The sequence below is a fragment of the Nothoprocta perdicaria genome, unplaced genomic scaffold (genome assembly GCF_003342845.1).
Source record: "Nothoprocta perdicaria isolate Ctin4 unplaced genomic scaffold, notPer1 scaffold_58, whole genome shotgun sequence".
Lineage (NCBI taxonomy): Eukaryota > Metazoa > Chordata > Aves > Tinamiformes > Tinamidae > Nothoprocta > Nothoprocta perdicaria.
Genome location: NW_020455843.1, coordinates 2,184,031 through 2,203,894, shown reverse-complemented (window position 1 = coordinate 2,203,894; position 19,864 = coordinate 2,184,031). Strand labels below are relative to the sequence as shown.

At 43.5% G+C, this 19,864-nt stretch overlaps 1 protein-coding gene across 3 annotated transcripts in view; it reads left to right on the top strand.

The window, feature by feature from the left end:
- Positions 1-4,687: 4,687 nt before the first annotated feature.
- Positions 4,688-19,864, top strand: part of SLC4A11 (solute carrier family 4 member 11) — a 128,951-nt gene continuing 113,774 nt past the window's right edge. For 2 of the 3 annotated variants that reach the window (XM_026048875.1, XM_026048873.1), the window contains exon 1: positions 4,688-5,019. In XM_026048875.1, coding sequence (XP_025904660.1) covers positions 4,962-5,019 — 58 coding nt within the window. In that variant the 5' untranslated portion in view covers positions 4,688-4,961. The remainder of the gene's footprint in view (positions 5,020-19,864) is intronic. The other variant, XM_026048874.1, reaches the window with a different exon arrangement.

Here is a 19,864-nt window from a genome sequence, read left to right as displayed (position 1 = left end):
CTGTTGGAACAAGGAGAGATCAAGAGAAGCAGGACAAAACTTCATCATGTCAGAGAAGCATCCTCCCACACCATGATTAAATGAACTCCACTTGTGGAGTCTCCTTCTCTGGAGGACTTCTAAACCCACCTGGATGCCACAAAATCTGTCTGTGGGACGAGGAAAAGTCTGGTACTGAAGCCAGTAAATCATAACTTCAAACTGATGTTCAAACCTATGCCTGCAAGGAGATGATGGGCACCAAACACTGCTCCTCAGCTTGAAAAAAAGAGAAGAAAAGGGCATTTGCCCTAGGTAACTCAATCACTTCAATCCATTTTGTACTACTTGCACCTATTCCTTGCACAAGGACTTATGATATTTACCAAAATCAGAATGCTGTCAGGAATTCTGAACAATTGTTCCAGCTTAGTTCAGATAGAGAGTGAATAAATGTTGTTACGATCTGCTGATCTGGTTACCTCAGTTTGTGCTTTATTAAGTGGACCACACGTGTTTTTTTTGGCTATCAGCTTATTATACATGATTTCACTAATAAATAGCGAGGATAAGATCATAGTAAGATGATCTCTAATGTGGACCGAAAAGCAGTGGAGAGAAATGGAGTGTTAGCATTGTTTGCAAGAAGATTAATGCCCCATGAAATGGAAAGGGATTTCTGAGCTTTAAACAACATTTTTTGTGGTCGCTACCTCCTGGAACATCACAAAAGAGCTCTTGCCATTGACACCTGAAGGGTTTTGAGTTGTCTCATCAGCTTTTCTCAAGTAGGGACAGCAAAGACAGATGCAAATTTGCTTGGCAAACTCTTCTTTCTTCCCCTTCTCATTTCAAAGTGGTTTCGTTAATAATGCCCAATAATCTCACTGCACAATAGCATTCGTGCAACGTGAATAAGAGAGATGAAGCACGCAGAAGTAGCAGCTACAAAGTGAAGGCTGAAAGTTGAGCTCCAGCTGCATCCCCAAGTCATGCTAGAACATGTGTGATGAGGCAGGGGATATGTGTGTGACATCTAGGCATCTTTCCATGAGCCTACAACAGGTACCTGATGAACACACCCCAAAATGAGAGTTTTCTCCTTTTCTATGCCTTCTTTAGCACTGACATTTCACTAGCCTTGGTGCAATCACGATGAAATCCTTCTCTGGAGTCTGACTCCAAGAGCAAAACCCAAATTTGCCCAATGTGTCGTGCAAAAGCCCTGTGTTCACAATGAAGTCCCGCTCCAAGCTCTCCTCACATCATACTTGCCAGATAAGCAAAATTCTTAGCTGTAGGATTGCAATATACTATATAACTAACTTCCATAGAGGCTTCAGCTTGTAACTCTGTCTTTAAAAACGTATTTTACAGCTCAAAATCCTTGATTTCCAGGAACTCATGAATAGAGGAGATATATTGTTCTTGGTAACTAAATAATATTATTAAAATGATTATGAATCCTGCAAAAATTATTCCTGTCTACCTAATTTAATCATATAACAATGACTATTATTAACTTGTCTTCTGCTGCTGCCATTTGAGATTATGGTCTTGGATGCTGGGTAGCTATTATATGATTCAGTTATTGTAAATGTGCATTGCTTCTAAGTGCTCCAGCGTGTATCCTTCAGTTAGCTGCCTGAATTCACTCATTCCAGGACAATATGGTGAAACTGAAGAAGAAAATGAGGATTTCGGGGAACTAAAGAAAAATTAAGGCATGATGTCTTCGTATGGATTTGGGTCTCATGGCTGAATTTTTCTATCTATTGATATGAGAGATCTCAATGAAGTGTTTCTTATGATTCACAATAGTACAGCTCTGTGTGGATTCTCTAGTGTCTACGAAAGTGTTGAGCTCCTCGGCATCTTGGTCGCCTCTGTTTGGCTATAAGGAATGCTATATGTTTTAAACCTACAGTTTTCAATCAACTTTTGTTCCTTGCCCTCAGGCTCTGTCCTATTCATCCTCAGCTGCTGAGAGAAGGTGGCAAAACCCTGTCTGTTCCCATCCCCAGACTTTGTGCTCAAGCTTCCAGTCTTCACCTGAAAATGTGCAATATTGAACAGATAGCTCTCCCTGAATAGCTTGACCATTCGATCTCCTCCTCCACCCACAGCCTAACAGAATAGGCTTCATTTCCTTAGGAAACTCACTTACAGACCAAAATCCCCTACCTGTGTCTCTCCTTCCTTGGTAATAAAGAAACAATGAGCTGTTTCCCTAATCACAAATTTGAGCTAAACCAGCCAAATCCATTGAGTCTGAATAAATAAATATGAATAATGAAATAAAGGCTGCCCAACGTTTGCATTAAATCACTACAAGGGCAGTATCAGCCTTAACAGACCATGCTGAACAAAGACAAAATCATGACAGAGAGAAGGGCTCAGCTTGAGCTGTCTCAGTGAGGGCAACTGCTCAAGATGCTTCCCTTTACACTTGCCTCCACCTGCCTAGCGTTTCTGTGCTGCAGTGGGAGACAATAATAGTTTCTTGGGTATCTCTAGCAGGAATTGCTGCTAGCTTTGCTGACAAAAATAGATTATAAGAAATAGTATTAGCCAGAGTTTCTAATGAAATGGGGGAAGGACGAGCATTTTGTGAGCGTGTTCCTTATTCCTTCCCCCTTCCTTCCTGGCATGACTTTTTACCCCTTTGGCTGGGGTAAAACCAATTCTGACACAGCCACAGTATTAAGATATTCCTATGAGTTTAATGGAAATGGACATCTGAATGGAGAAGGGAGACATCAGAAGTCTCCCATCTGCCCACAAATAGTCTCACATCCTTGTAGACATCTGAACCAGCCTCTCACCTGCTCCCAAGCTATAGGAAAACAGACATCTGTGCTCAATTATTAATGTAACTATTTTTTTTAGTCTATTTTAGATGAGAAAGGAGCTTTAATGATGCCAGACTCCACTCTGGATGAAGGTGGCCATGCAAGAGACTGCTTAGTGGTTCCAGCACCTAGCAAGTGAGATGTGCAGAATAACATTGTCCTGCTTTCCTGAGATAGCACACGTCCTCATCACCGAGGTCCCTGAATGAAAGGCGCTTCATCTTTCGTGACCATAACACTTCCATGAAGTTATTGATATAGGCAAGACGGGTCCAAGTCAGTGCTTGCAAATGAGACCAGTGGGAGGAAATCCCTCTTGATGGGTGTCCTGCTCTCTGATCTGAGTCCAATCACACTAACTACAAAATGCTGGCACCAGTTGTGATGCAGGGTATAACCTAGCTGTCAGAGCAGCATGTTTGAGAGATGAGGTAATTTCCATGCTGGGTGGAAACATTTTCACAGTGGAATTCTTGCATTTCATTAATTAGGAGTTATTTTGCAAAGAAAATGGGTTGGAGGATATCCCTTCTTCATTCTTGGGCGGCGTGGTGTATGTTCAGGGCACCGTGCCTTTTGAAGCAGGAATCTCTCTGCAAAAAGAGGGGCTCAGATGTGTAGCTCTCCCTTTAATCTCCCAGGCTCACTGCAATGGCTGGACAAAGCTAATTTCATGTTTTTTTGCAAGTCCTCTTATATGACAACATTAAAAAAAATATGTTTGTTCTGGAAGAGAAAGCCATGCCATCTACAGAGCAACATTGGAATGATGGGCTTTATACTTCACACCAAGTAAGGAGGATAAAATGAAATAGCAAATAACTTCCCATCTGGTAAAGGAGCCTAACGGGAGAAGGAACCCCTGATAAATACAACTGAGCAGAACCAAGTGAAACAATAGAGCAAAAACTAGTTGAGGCAAAGTCCATAACTTTTCAACTTCAGTGCACTTTTTCAATAACTTTTTTCAGACCCAATATAAGAAGCAAGTGATAATCGTTTGCATCTGGTAATATGAGGACTCTGTGACACAGACTTAGGTCATGTTATACAAAAGAGCATGATAAAGTGCCATTTACTGTCATTTGAGTAGGTGTTTGGGTGTATATTTTTTCTCTCCTCAGAAATCATGATTAAGGCCTCAAATCTACCTAAGATACAGAGTCCGTAACAATACTGACATGCTCATAATTCTTTTATTTGTATGGCTTCTTGCCGTTTTCCATCTCAGTTGCCAGGGGCCCGGTAATACAAGGAAACTATACAGAACAGTGTTTTGACACCAAGATGTGTGATTGGAGAAATCCTGGGAGCGTGGGGTTGTATAAGAAAACTTGAGCACCTCCCACAAAATATATACCTTGGGGAAAACATTTAAGGAAAGAAAAAAAAAAATCCCAGAAAATCAAGTAAGAACTAAAACCAAAGTTAGTTCCATTGTCTAAGCTCTCCCCATCTGACAGCCCCATAGTTATCTCACTTTATCTAGCTTTAACTTTCTTATTCCTCACTCCATCTTCTCTAGGTCTTTCTAGTCCCCAGAAGATGCAACTGAGAGGAACTTCAGAGGAAGAGCTCATTTCCACCAAGGAGGTGGACTGTCTTCTCCAGCTGAGCCTGGTTTCCCATCAGGCTGCCCAGCATCACCTGTGCAACAACAACCTCCTCCTCCTCCTCTTCCTCCTCCCCTCACCCCAGAGCTATCTCCATTTTCAAACTCTGGAAGGAATCCAGGAGACAATAGTTAAACAACCATCACTACCACCAATCTGTCTCCATGGCTAGAATAGAAATATTGCCTAGAAGCTTAGACAGGCAACATATACCTCCCTGAGCAGCCCAGGGCTGACCTATTAAAACATTGGGCTTTAACCCAATGAACTGCAGAGCTTTCCCCCCATCAGAGCATAAATGAGCCTATAGGAAATAGCTGAGGGCAAAGGCTAGGTGGGGAGGTTGTTTTCTTCTCCACCCTCATTAGAGGACCCAGTCTCCCTGCTGTGTGCCCTTGTTCCCTCCTGGCAGTGGAGGAGAGCAGATCCTCCAAGGTTTGTGGTGTATGGGGGTAGGACCCATCTGTGAGTCAGCAGGGAGGGAGGTACCAGTGTCCTCCTCCTCTACCCCATAGAGATGACAGCTGAGCTGAAGAAGACTGAAAATAATGGAAATGTCCTCTCTGTCCAGCAAGGTAAGGGGTGGCATCTTGTCTTGCTGGGGCTCTCTGAAGCATGGGGGTTAATTCAGGCAATGAAGTGGGTGGTTGGACTTTGTGTAGCCTGTAAGAGCAAGTGAAGTGGAAAGCTGTTGATGAGCTGGGTTAAAAGGCACCTTGTTTCTGATGTCTCCTTGCTTATGGATTTGGCTTTTTCCATCCTTTCTTGAGGAATTCTGGATGTCTGTTGTGCTTTTCCTAAGAAATGTATTGCTTGGGGCTGATGAGTGTCAAGGCCCTGCTGTAAAGGGAGGGTGAATGAGTGGGGTTGGATAGGTGACTGAAAAGGGTGTGGTGTAGTAGGCTGATGTAGAGCAAGGAAGAGCACTGGAAAAAAAAGACTATTTTTTTTCCCCCTTGAATATAAGGGCTGGGATGAGCAGTTATCATGAGAAGATAACATACTAAGCTTGCAAGAAACCTGTGTCGTGCATCCCACAACTTGCTTGTACTTCTAGCTAGCATGAAATACTGGCAGAGAGACTAAACCATGAATTGAATAGCAGGAAGCTGAGGTGACTAAAGGATGCATCTCCTCACCCTTGAACAGTGGCAGCTCTAACCACCCTCTTGGCAGGAACTTGTTTGCAGTTGTTCATAGGGGCAGCCAGGAAAGTTCCTTGGGCCTCCTGGGCAGCTGAGCCTTGTGGACAGGGTGATATGTGAGTTGATGCAGTAGAACTTTCCTCTACGGTTAAGTGTGCAGGTATCAGACTAGGAAATAACTTATAACTTAGCAAATTCTTAATGAGCTTCTTGGTGGCCTCAGCTGGAAGGGGGTGAAACTTTGAGTACGAAAGGATCCATGAGGCCTTTGTTAATGAGGATATGGCTACAACCTATGTAATGCTCTGTTGAGTGATGTGACCAAGCTCCTTTAGTCTAGGTTACACCTAGGGTCTAGGTGCTGCAAGGATTGATCCTGTGCAAGGATTACTGTACCACTCAAGGATATCTCTGAATGATCATGGTGGGGCCAAGGGGAGACCTCCTCTGTTGTGCCAGAAGTGACTTATCCTTTACTTTTTCTCTAAGCTGAACCCCAAGGGATCCAGTTGCTTTTACAAAAAAAAAAAAAGGGAGAAAGTGATGTAGATCACCACCAAGTGAGACCTGGTATGCCCAAAAAAAAAAAAAAAAAAAAAAAAAAAAAAAAAAAAATTAAATCAGCTGAAATGGATGAATGTTTCTGGGTGTGTGACTAGATGCTCTAGGGAATACCTCGTCCAGCTCCTAGTCTTGTGTTATCAGCTGTGTGGTGATTTTTTTTCTGCCCCCTTTTCCCCCACATAACAAGGGGTGCTGTGGCTACTGGGTGCTTGTGTAGAAGCTCAGGTGTGCTTCATTAAATCTGATGAATTAGATTCAGCTGGTGACATCAGTTTAGCTGCCTGTCCCCAGCTGAGTATTTCTGCTCCTGTGTTAAGACATATTCTGCATCTTGGCCATCTCAGCCTTTCTGCTGCTCAGGGTTTGAGCCAGGGAAAAGCCATGTGAAAAGGAGGTGATTTTTTTCATGTTCCTGGAGAGTTCCATCTGTCCTTGGGCTTTCTGGTCCTGCTGGGAAGAGCCTATAGGAGGACATGCTCTTTTTCTAGTACACTGGCAGGTCACTTGGGGTTGAGAGGCTTTTTCTCTAAATGGTCCTGGGAGAAAATGAACTTCCCTGTGGTTTAATCTTCAAAGCAATAACCTAATTTGCTGAGCAGCTGTGAGATATGGAACTGACCCAGAATATCAGGTTGTCTCTGTGTTCTGCAGTGAATGGGAGCTGCAGTTCAAAAGCCAAAGCCCCCTGTTATCTCCTATGATGGATGTTATCTCTTGATGACTATCTCCTGTGATGCTGCATGCAGTCCCTGCAGATCAAGTGTGAGCAGCCTGAGTCACATGCGAGCCCCACAGGAGGCTCTGTGGAGCAGGGGAGATGTTTGCCTTTCATAGGTCAATTGGTCAGGACAGAGGAGCTTCCTTCAGGGAAATAGTGGTTGGGAATCTTCTATTTAAGTGTGCTTAGCTGGGCTTTCCCCCNCCCTCCTGAAAAAAACCTTAGTTCAAAGTGTGGTTTTTGATTCTCAACTTCACAGATGTGTTGGCATTTATGAGTGACCTTATCTAGGAAGCTGATCTACTCTAGTGCTTTTTTCCCCTTCTTAAAAGAAGGAGAATGTGTATTTAAAAAACAAAACCTTAAAATAATTCTTACCTTGGCACCTCAAGAAAAGAAGGGCTGTGCACTTGCTTTGTCTATCTGTTCAGTTTTGTGTATTTTTTTTCCTACTCCTTTAGCCTTTGCCTCCAAAAGACCCACTTGCTATTTAAGCTACTGAACAAACCTAACTATACTTGACAGGAATAGATATATCTCGCATCTCTCAAAGGCATTTAGGTCTTACAGTATCCAGGGAGATAAATTATTGCATGCATTTCTGTAACTATTATTTCTTGTGAAAAGAGAGCCTTTAATCCCTGTGCTGGAAGGAAGTTTATCAGCAGAGGGGGAAGGTTGGAGCTGGCTTCTCAATTTCTGTCTGGATTGCGAAGCTAGGAAAGGATTTCCCTGGCAGAGCCAGGAGTGCTGGAAATCCTCTCATCTCTGTTATTGTGTGTTGTGCCTCCACCCCTTTCATCTCAGACTTGGGATTTGTATTTCAGATTGGTCACCAACAGGCCTTGGAGGACTTGGCTGCAGATACCTGCCAAAAAATGCTACTTTACACGTATGTGTGTGTATATATATATTACTTGGCTAAAACCTTGGTCAGAACTGAAAGGAGCTTCTTTGCCAAACCCTCCTTCAGTCCCATAACTTCCTAATATTGAAGTAGAATGGGCTGTTTCAGTTTTCTTCTCCCATAAGAGCATGGGTCAGAAGTAGATGAAGTAGAAAATAAAATAAAGCTGGCATAATGCTTGTGGAGAGATCAAGGTAAGGGTCATGCTGATTTCTTAGTGACAAAACATAGCAGAAAAATGAAATGGTGCAGCATAGGATGAGCTGCAGCTAGCCCAGGGAATCTCCCCCTTTGAGTGGGGGTTGTTATATAATCCCTAAATTGGGGAGAACTGCCGTTGAGTGGAAACACTGTCTGGGAGAGTTCTTATTTTCTCTTGCTGATGTTCTCTTTCATCATACCTGACTCCACATCTGCAGTGTTATCCCCAGTATGACACCTTCACATCAGCTTGTAGGGTGCCTGGGACAGGGTGGCTTGCCCTTGGTGATGAGGAGGAAGCCTGTGGTCTGGGAGCCCTGTGGCCTGCTGGGGTCCAGGTTGGAGGAGAAAGTTCTTGGAAGAACTTTGTTCCTGGGCAAAACCAGCCATATCTAAGTACTTTTTGATAGAGAAGTATCTTGTTAATCTTTTTATCAAAGAAAACAGGAAATTTCCAGGCAGGAACGAGATCCCTTGCCTTGGAAGAAAGGTTGTTCCCTTGCTGGCCATTGTAACCAGCACCTGCTGACCTCTACCAGCTGATGGTGTGGGGATGGAGGGGCTCAGCACTGTGGCTAACAGCACCAATGCTATGTGGGTTCCTCCTCAGAGAGGAAACTATGTGGGAGTGGAAGCCTCCAGCCACATGCCCGGTGTGTGGACAACATGATGTAGTGCTGTTGGGAATTGAGTCTGCTGTGTAAACGCTATGGTGCTGTAGCTTGAGAGGTCTGCTGGAGCCTGAAGAGTCCTCTGCACATCTCCCCCAAGCCCTGGCAAGGGGCTGAGTCATTCTCATGTCTGGGCTTTTCTGATCTCTGTGTGGCTCTTTCTCAAAAGTTCTGTGCAGTTGGAACTAATGGATGTATGTTCCCAGAACAAAAAAAATGACATCAGCCATTCTCATAAACAGAATTAAGGCCAAAGCTTGCAGATGTCACGCACTGGGTTTTTATCTCTGTTTGGCTATAGGAATGCTTCCTTAACAATTTGCAGCTAATGAATAGAACCAAATGCAAAAATCTGCACTGGGTTATAAAGAAATGAATGTGTTTTTAAAAACATAATGCATGTTGACATGGGTGTGTTAAGGCCTGTGACTGTATCCATCTAGGCAAGGGGTATATTAATAACACATGGCCACAGAGTGGTGCATATAAGACCAATTTAAAATAGCCTATAGGTATCCCATGCTGAACATCCTTTCTCAGCATGTGCACAATAGCTTCACTGGCTGCAGCCCTCTTTCTGCAGGCTGCATTTGGGCTGCCTTGCTCTTTTAAGGTGACAACTCCGTGTGTGTCCAAGCCTGTTGGCTGAAGGACTGGTTGGGACCTGCTGTTACCATTGCACAAAGATCTTGATTGCTAGTTTCCTTGTGCAGATCAAATCATGCTCTTTGCTTAAGTTAATTGAAATAAAGATGAAGCTGCTATGTGGCATCTGTCAGCAATCTTGGAAGATGGTAAGGAGGTAACTCATGTGATGGGTGAGACCACTTGAAGCACTTTGTGGATTGTTATGGTTACTGGGAAATACCTTGATTCAGATATTTCCACGCTTTTTCACCAGGCTGGGAGCAGGCAGCTCAGCTTGATGAGTTAAGGAATATCTCCTTTGTCAAGCTAGTGCAAGCTGTCTGGCCAGGCCTTCTGCTTAATTTGTAGCTGGTTCCATGATGATACTTAGGATTTTTTTTGTTACTAGTTTTAACTCTATAGTTCATAGCACAGAACTATACATCCGTATTAAGGGGCTTTCCTACAAGGAGAGGATCTGTTCAACGTTGTCTGAAACTGGAGGAGCTTGACTAAAACAGGAATAAGGAAGGTGAAAGCTCTGAGACTTGAGTATCCTGGCCAGTGAAGTCTTGCTGATGAGTGTGACTTAAGGATCTAACTTGTCAGTTGAGCACTGAGCTGATCTGGGCACCTACCTGTAGGACAGTGTGAGACACCTCATGGCAGAAGGATCTATTTGCTTTTCTGACTTTCCTGTAGGGCAGAAGAAACTGAGGCTTCGTCTTGGCTCAGGGGCTTTCAGTGGTGAGGTGTAGCTCTAACAGCAAGAGAAGTGATGCTTATATATAGAAGGAATTTCTTCCTTCTGCAAAGGTGGACAAAATGCTTGAATGAGAGGTGAGCTCCCTTGCAGCAGGGGCAGTTGGCCAAGATGTTACTGGATATAGTATCTCTGTCCCATCGGTCTCAATACGTGTGAATTCTGTGATGTGTTTACTTCCCTCAAGTCCCTGAGTGCCCGCTGAAAATGAACTTGCATGGGTCTCCTTTGAGCGAATAAAGTGGTTGAGCTGCACATGCAAATACCCTTTAATCAAGAATCCCATGCCTAGGTCATTAAACACTGCTTTCTTAATGCTTTTGCACCTTGTGGCTGAGGATTCCTGGTCTTCAACTGAGGATAGTGGAGAAAATACATGACAGAAAAGGATCCTCCGCTGGTCAGGAGTGTTGTGGAGCAGTGCAGGTAGCAGAGCTCCTCCAAATGCTGTGTTGGTGTTGAAGGATAGTGTGGTTGGGACCCAGGAGGCTGCAGATAAGAGCATCTGGATTGTTCTGCCTTGCTGCTGCTCTGTCTGCCTGTGTTGGCAGCTCTTCCTCTGTGTACTCCTCAGCTCATACTTGATTTCCTATTGTCCTGCTATTCCAATAATGGTACAGACTTTCCATGCATTGGTTCTTCCCCAGTAAATGTTGGTGTCTATCCTCAGTTTAGACAACTTAAGTTATCAAAAACAGCCATAGAGTGCTCCTCTTTGGTGTCTGAATTGTAAGAAGTCCTGAGTGGGATATCTCTATCATAACTTTCTTGGGAGCAGATTGCAGTGTTAAAGCTTACAATTCCCACTGTTTGGGATTGCTCACTAGAACAGCTCATGGAGTCACCTTCGTGCTGAACGGAAATCCATGCTGCCTTGTTGGGAGCTCATGTTTCTCCTCTTATCCGTGTAAATGCTTTATGAAGTGAATATAGAGTCAATAAACACATCCTGTTTAAAGTCTGTCTTATGAAAGATGCCTTATAAAGAAGGCAGATCTCTCACCCAGCACACGGCTTATCTCTGCTTCCACACCAGGCATGATATCAAAATTCATCTAATAAATTCCAACTCGAAAAGAAAACAAACTCATGTCTTCCTTTTAAAGATGCTGTGCAGATTGTACAGTAACATGGCATATTCAGATTTCACTGAAACTGGATTTCAAAGCCAGATGAGCTTCAAATCCTGCTGAGATTTGCAGGAAAGGTGGCCCAAACCTGGTGTAGAGAGTGAGCACCCAGACTGTTTCTATCTTGCTGCTTCTCAGCGTGACAAATGAAATTTGAATAATTGTTATGTAAACTGAGAGTGGTTATTGAATCTGAGAAGGCAGTGAAATACGTGCTTTTTGGCTTTGTTTACTCTGTTGCTGCTGTTAATTCACAACAATCGTGGTTGAGGTTTCAATGTTGTGGAGTACAACAAGTATTTCTATTGCGAAATGAAATAAAAGGTATGTTGATGATGGCTTGGGTGTTTTTTTGCAGAGGCTTAATGGTATCTGGTTATGGGTTCAGGAATGGAACTCTCCAATATGGAGCTCTTTGCTACCAGCCTTTCTTTGCATTTGGCCAAGGTGGGTGCAAATATGACTGATGTAGTTCCCAGTCTTGTCCTTGCCTCTCCTGATGCATGTCTTACTAGCACAGGTTGATAGAAGGCATTAGGTGCTATGTGTCTCTTTCCTCTGCTTGCATTTCTTGCCTTTTTAGCTAGTTAGCTTATTTCCCCCTTCTTCCTTGTTGAACTATACTATTTTCCAGTTTTCTACAATGTTTTCCTGCCTTCAGCTGAGGGGAATGGCCCCTGTGGGAGAAGTTTAGATGCTTGCTCTGCTGCCATATGAAATCACACCTGAAGAGTGCAGCTAAATACGCAGACATAAACTAATGGAGGGAAGACAGGAAGATGACTTCAAGTGTTCTCCGTTTTCCCCATGAAAGGTGGTGAAAACAGTACATGTCTCAATCTCAAAGGGAGTTTCAAACTACCTTATTTTCCAGAAGAGATGCTGTGACCATCAGCAGTAGAGCAGCTGGTTAGGGTCCTTCACCAAGATAAAGCTTGCCTAAGTGCAGCAGCCTAGTGTGGGGCTGAGGGAGGTACCAGCCAGGTTCTAGCAAACCACTGTTTTTCCTGTTCTTTTCGGCTTAAGCATGACCCAAATCTCAGTTAGAAGTACTACAATCAGAATTGGTTCAGCACAATAAATACAAAGGGAGCTTTGCTAGGGAAAATCCTATGTTTCCTCTTTGACTGTTCATTGCATGGGACATGTCTTTAGTTCTATAGGGAAGCCCTTGAAATCCAGCCACAGTGACTGCTGCTTTTTTCTATGCAGGTGGAAGACTGAGTGAATGAGTAGCCCCTAGCATGAGCGCCTTTTTATTGCTGTGAATGTCCTTTGTACCACTATAGTTAAAATCAAGTAGCACCTTAAAGTAGCACCTTTCATTGCACTGATACCTTATAAAAAGGAGTAATTTGTGAATAGATGAGCCAGCAAAGCACACAGCACTGAAGCTGTCAGGGTGATAGCACTGAGCATGCATGAGTGTTTGCTTGCTGATGCATCTCCGAACTGGAACTGGGCTGGATGCCCTCTGTTCAGAAGATAGCTGCTCACCAGCCTCTGGGATCAGCTAAAGACAGCTTGCCACCTCTGCAGTGCACAACAGAAAAGCTGGAGATAGGGAATGTTGTCAGCACCTCCTGGCTTACCAGGGTAGTTATGTGCCACCATGGTGAGCCTGAGAGATGGAACATAATACCCATTTGGATACGGTGAGGTCACATTGACATGGGAATAGGCATCTGTTGACAACAAAGACTATTTCACAACTCCCGTGCCGTCGGCTCCCAGGCTGGAGGGACGCGCACATGCGTTAGCTGGAGCCTGAAGAGGCCCTGCTCACTTGATCCTGAGGCAGATATAACCTACTGATGTTTTCCCAGAAGGCTGGCACAACAGTGGGGAAGTGTCTTGATCCCTTTCCCACCTGCAGGCGGGACTAAGCTGATGTGCTTAATGCTTCATTGGGCTGGGGAGCCAGTCTCCACCGATGCCTTCAGGTGATAAGGTTGATAGGTAGGCTCCAGAAAGCCTGAAGAATGCCCTAGCTAGCTGCTTTTGCTGGCATCCTGTTAGCAAATGGCACTGCTATAAACAAATGCCCAAGAGACCAGTCAGCTGTGGCTCCAGGATAGAAAACAAGCCACAGTCTAGCCTTGGTTAATGCTCTGCTATTGCATGTCTGCTCATAGCAGTCTTCAGCCGGATTGCTGTTTATAATCTCACATCTGAAACTCTGACACTCCCAGCATGCCCGTACTTATCTCCAGATGCCAGTTCTCATCTCAAAGCTGCTGAAATGTCAGGTTTTGTTTATTCCTTCACTTCGGTACTGCAGCCTTGCCATGCTGCTGAGCTTGATGGGTTCTCCTGTTTTGGGGGAACTTGGTAGAACCCAGATATTAAAAGACCTTTTGTAGCTCATTATTTGAAGGACTTGGCTATTTCCCACTAGTTTCAGAGCTATTTTGCATTTCTGTCATTTGTTAAATCTCTGAGGGGAGGCTTGGGGCTCCTCATGAAAAAACATGGTCATGATGGCAGTAGGAAAATATATTTTTTATCTATAGTACACCTTGCATAAGTGCAGTGTGACCAGCAAAGCTGTTTGAATGTTACTTAATCCCATTAGGGAAGCTGCTGGATCTTCAGTCTATTTGCACAGTTGAACTGTTGGTTTTGTGGTCCTCAAGCAAGTCGCTGCAGTTCCTTCAGGTCCCTGTTTTCTCTTCCAGCTGTGCTCACGCTCCCAAGAACTTCTTAACCTAAGCAGAAGCTGTCGCAGGCCCTCAAAGGGATACCTCTTTGCTAACAACGTGGCTTCTTGGAGACTTGCATCTTGTAAACGGCATTTGTTCGTCCCGGAGTACAGAAAAATCCTTTTTATCTTCTCTGCAAATGGGCTGTTTTCTCCTCTTGCTCTGAGGATTGTGCATTGTGTGTGTGTCTGATCATTATCTCCTGGCAGGCAAGCCAGGCTTTGCTTTGATTTGGCTGCATTTGGAAGCTAATTCTGCAAGGAATGCTTGTTTTATACAGCTGTCAGAAATGCCACTTGCTCCAAGTCCTCTGAGTGCTCAGAGTGGAGAAGCTGGTACAGGAATGAGCTTGCAGGCTGCTGTAGCTGCATGTAGCCCCTGTAAGGCAGTATATAGCAAATGAACCTATAGCAAAAGGTTAGGAGCATATAAATACGGCAGGACTGGCAATGCTATAGTCTCCTCACTTTCTCTTGTGAAAATAAATTTCGCAGTGTCCACATTTATGGAAGATGTTCAGTGTTTGCCCTGGCTGTCTTGCTATCGTCATGTTGTCTTCAGTTGCATCTCTGTAGCCCTGTTCTAGATAACAGTGGCTATCTTGAGGACATTGTAGCTAACTTTAGGCCTGATTTTTAAATTCCCTTCAGGGAAAGGGGCTATTGCTCAGCCTCTCTGACATGACTCACTAAAGCTCTCAATAGCAAGAGTGACAAACAGCTTTTTACAACAGGATAATTCTTAATGTGGGGAAGAGAAGGCTGGAGTGGAAATGTGGCTTATCTGTGCAGCTACTGCACTGCTGTCCTGAAGGGAAACTGGAGCCTTTAACTCCAGTTTTCTGAGCAGAATATTTTTTTTACAAGTTTTAAGACCATCTCTTAGAATTAGAGAATGACTGAGGCTGGATGGGACCTCTGGAGGCTTTCAGTTCTGTTCCCCTCTAAGCTCCATTGACCTCAAAGCTGGATCAAGCTGTTAAACTTGAGTGGACAAAGCCATTGTATTATCTTTGAGAGTGGAAAAGGCTTCCATGTCTGAAGCTGGTTCTATGCCTTTCCACCCAAGAAGCAAAGGTCATATTGAGATAGGATTTTGCTTTCTGCTGGTCATGTTGTCCTTCATCTTCTTGCTGTGCATATCTGAAGTCAGGTTGTCTTTGATGCAGCCTTCTGCTAGGTACTCCTAGGCAGCAACTTTAGCCGTTTCTCCATGCTGAACAGATCTCCTAGATGTTTGTCTCCTGTTTAGCTGTGGTGTTAGTGTGTTCATTAGCTGTCCTGGGGAGAAGGTGCCGGATGCAGCCTCATGCATGCTGAAAAGAAGGGTGGAATTTCTTCCTTCTAACTGCATGGCCAACAAGTCATAAGAGTTTCCATATGCATGAAATCAGGTAAACAGTTCAAGGAAATCTACCTACGTACACAGAAAGTCCTTAATTAGGATTTTCTAAGTATAAGCCTAGAATGGGAGGAAACCACCAGTGTTGTTTTCATTCACTTTTTCTAAGAAATGGGGAAGGCCCTTAAGTAAGTGGGGTCCTGTCTAAAATTCCTGTAGTGAAAGTTACACAGTCAGGATTTCCCCTACAAGATATCTTGTTTCCAGGAAAAAGTTCTTAAATGCATGCTTGTCTAACTCACTTTTTTCAATGTTCCATGTTTCTGTTGGTTCTGATCTTTTTTTTTTTTCCTCCTCTCTAGGAGGAAAAAAAATCACTGTTGAAAATAACCACGGTTTGGTAGGCTTAGGGGGCAAGAAGGCTGTCTTGGCTTCCGAGGCCAAAATTGCAGGATAACTTGACTTTTACCTTGTTTGATATCGAGTAGCAAATCTGAATTTGGCTCTTACCGTTTGTAATGACTAGAGTTTCTTGCTTTAAAACAGTAGCTAAGATTTTCCGTGCTATGGAAGGGGAGTATATGTTTATAGGCTGGCTATCTCATGAGATACTCCTCTTGTTCTAGAGAGCAATGTTCAGAACAGCAAAAGTAGGACAAAGTGTAAGCAGTGGAAGCTGCTACCTTTTCCAGTCTGACCTTGACCTGGTAAAAAAAACACCACAGGATCTCTGTTACAAGCAAGTTCATATGTGCCAATATTCAAAGGAGACCTATCATTAAGATATGTTGGTACATGACTAGTGATCCAGCGGCTATAGCTAGTTTTCTAGGTCCTGTTAGATCAGGAAACTAGTTAGGGCATCCTCTAATCATGCAGTATCTCTGGCATCAGTGAATTCTTTCAATTGTTTTAACTACTGGCACATCCCCAAATAAGTTGCTTCCTGCTCTGCTCTTTCAGGAGCAATGGCACACTTGTGAGGGAGGTGAACTGGTGCTCACACTCATTCTTGACTTGCATTAAGGTGACAAAAGGTTTAAGTCTACAACAAACAGGCTGTATCTTGGTGTTAGCTTTCAAATTCCTCAGTAGAAAGGAATAAAACTTTATGCTCTGATTGTTTAGCACTGGGACAATTGACTCTTCTGACTCGACCAACAGCTTCAAGGGTTTCACCTGCATGGACAAGGAGGATAGAATTCCTCAGGTGACTTCCCGGATTCCTCTTTATGGCCTGGTACATTAACTTAGCAGCTATTCATTGGCCCTGTCTTGTTTCCTGATGTGGTGGTAACTTTGGAATGATAGACATTTCTTTTAAGCACAAGTGTCTATGTAAAATCTCATTAGGATTTCAGTGGTCTTATGTAAATGCTTGTGTGATGTCTGAACCCAGGCATGAGGTCTAATAAAGCTTGCTTATTTTTGTCATGAAGTCAGGTTAGTTGGCTTCTTGCTCCAGGTCCCCTTTGGCTTTGATGGGAGTGGTTCAGGCATTATACATCTGCTTATATTCAGTTCTGTAGGGCTTCAAAATGGGTCTGTTTGGGCTGGCTGGTTTAGTGCATGCAATGCAATGTGCTTGAAATCAGAACAATTATATGAAGCTGTTGGTCATGTCAGCTGAAGCTGTCCATAAATCTGGATTATGAAAGTTATATGTTTCCTTGCTAGACCAGCCTAGGCAACCGAGCATAAAGCTTTTCCAGAATTTTCTTTCTTTCTGGCATACATACTTGGTGTTCATCTTGGCCATGCAAAAGGATCACACTGGACTGCTGGAGTGCAGAACAACTGCTGAGTCCTTGCGATGTCCACTTGTAACATTGATATGGTTCCCATGCCTCTTCTTATCCTGGATCCAGATGTCCACCTGCCATTCTCCTCCTGGGAACAATGCAGAACACTGCAGCTAGCCTGTCTTGGGGAAGAAGTGATGGGAAAGGCCAACTTCCTCCCTCCAAATTGTATCTTTTTATACAAATGCATGGTGCAGACAATCTACTTGCAGTTAGGACTTGAATGACATCTGCCATTTGAATAGCAAAGTCCTTCTGCATCTAGGTAAACGTGCTTTTATCAGTATGTTCATGTATGCTAGTGCAAAATTAGCCTTGAACCAATTGTAGAGGCTGAATGTTGCTGTCTTATGGATTCCTGTCTTGAAATTTGAATATGTATATCATAATTAAGCAGCACATCAGCTGCTTTACTACCCATCAATCTAAAGACTAGACTAGGAAAGATTATCTTGATGGCAATTCTGGGCTGGTCTCTTCCAATCTGTTTGTGTGCTGCTTAAATGATCAATATGACTATAAAAGATTAGTTTTTCATGTAATTACTGCTGAGTGATGAACACAGGAGCAGCCAATAGGTGTTTTCTGAAGAAACATCTATTCAGTGTTCCATGCCAGCTCGGCCCACTGGTGTTCCTCTCGCCTCAGATGTGGAAATTCAGGAGCAGGATGGTGATAATGTGATTCCTTGCACAGGAGGCCTGAAATAGCTGTTTTGGGTCCTGGAAGCCTGTAGATGACAGTTTGTTTAGGCCAGGGATGCTTTTTATTTCACACCAAAACAGAATAAATCCTGGTCTTAGCGCATCTTTGTTGTGACTGAAGTACTTAGTTGTTGGCAGAGTTCCCCTGGACTTGTATGTCATGAATTGTCGCAGTCTTTGAAGAATCAAAGTTGGCTAAGCCTGCACCTTTGTGCTGCATCCAGGTTCTCGTCACTTGGATCTACTGTAGTCCCTGTGCTGAGTATCAGAAGCAGCCTGATAACTCTGTAGGTGGTGATTTTAGCTGCTTTTTTCCCTTAAGGAAGCTAGATTGTTATATAATGGTCCCACTTGTCTCCCTCCTTTAACAACCAGCTTCATACCCATTTGATGGGTTCTCACTGATATTAAGACCTTTGCATGACTGAAAAGAAAGGAAAACATGGGAGTGAAATATCCAATGACAGCCTCTACTAAAGGAGCTCTCTGCACCACTAGATTCTTGGGAATCCACCTGTGAATTTGATGAAGGGATAAATCTGTAGATGGGTTGTTTTCATCTTCCTTCCCAAGGAGAGACCTGTTTATCCACTGTGAGTCCCAAATGTCAGAGTTCTGGCCAAGTTGGGTTGTGCAGCCACTTTTTATTTGCATAATCCACCTCTCCCTACTTCCTTGACGTAGGGGAGAGTCAGAGACTTCCCTTTGAACATATAAAGCCCTGTCGTCTGGCTAGATAATACTTGCTTGAGGGAAGATGGCTGGGTTGAACTTATTCTGGCAAGCTATTTGAAATTATACAGTTGAACTTCTTTCCCTTTGACTGGCTTATTTCATCCTGGATGATGGTATGTGAGACAGTTTGTTCCAACATTGATCCTGGAGTATGTGCACAGGCAACCATGTGATGGGGCTTGGTAAAGATATTGGTCAATAAGAAAACAATCTCTTTAGATCGGGTATGTTTTGACGTTTGGTGTTTAGGACATTTTCCTGTTGCTTCACAAAAAATTGGATTCTTCGATCTGCTTTCGAATAGCCTGGATGTGCCTTAGAAAAATTTTGGGATTTGAGATGGGGTTTGGCATTTTATGAAGCAGAGCTTCCCTGTGCAGATAAAAGTGAATTTCAAAACCAACAATCCCATATGGCTACACTAGGAGTTAAACCTTCTCCAAGACGGGTGTGTTTTGGCATGCCAGCATCACTCAGGCTGAATTTACCTTAGCTGAAAAACGCAGATGTGGGTGAGGTTATTTTCAAGACTAAACTTTCTGTAACTAGGAAATTGGTACAGGCTTACAGCAGTGAGCTTGAGAAACAGGCAACCAAAGGAAGAGCTCTGCAGGTGTCTTGCAAGAGAACATGCCTTTAGGAGCTGATCATAGGAGGAAGCAATAACACAGTTCAGCACATCTATTCCATAGCTGGGTAAGAACAGCTTAAGCTTGAGATGGCGCTAAGCAAAACTGGGAGTGGAGCTGGGACCTGCTGCTTGCTCCCTTCCCAGTAAGGAAAAGCATTGATGGGCTGTAGTGGCTCATAGTGGGATGAGAGCAGGGACATAAAACTGCTCCTGACTTCACCCATGCAGATACTGGGTTTGAGGAGAGTGGTACCTAAAAGTGAGGTGTGTTTTAAGTGGGAGATGGAAAGACACGATGAAAAAGGACCTATGTTGGAGGCTTTAAAGTCTAATTTGAAGGCTCTTAAGCCTGTGTGTGCATGTATAGAATTAACATTCCCCTTGAGGAGAGACTTTAAGATGGCAGAATATTTCAGAATCTTGCAAGGAAACAACTTGTGGGAGAAACCTGTGGAGTAGGAGTGATATCTCAACTGCTCCAAATCGGTGGGAAGAGAAGAGGCCATTCTACTTGACCATAATGTTACGGGTTGATATCACTCGACTCAGCGAATGTCCTTTTCTAACTTTCTACTGGGTGTATTAGACATTAAAATGAATAAGGAGTGTTTAGAAAGAGACTTGTTGGGCCCAGCAGTTCTTAAGAGATGATACTGTAAGGCAAGCTGAAGTTGGTTGACACCTTTAGGCCTGAACTAAGGAACCCTTGTTTTTTCAGAGATTAGCGGAATGATGTTTCTGTCTACGCTATAGTAAAAGTTCTGCTTTTTAAAATGATA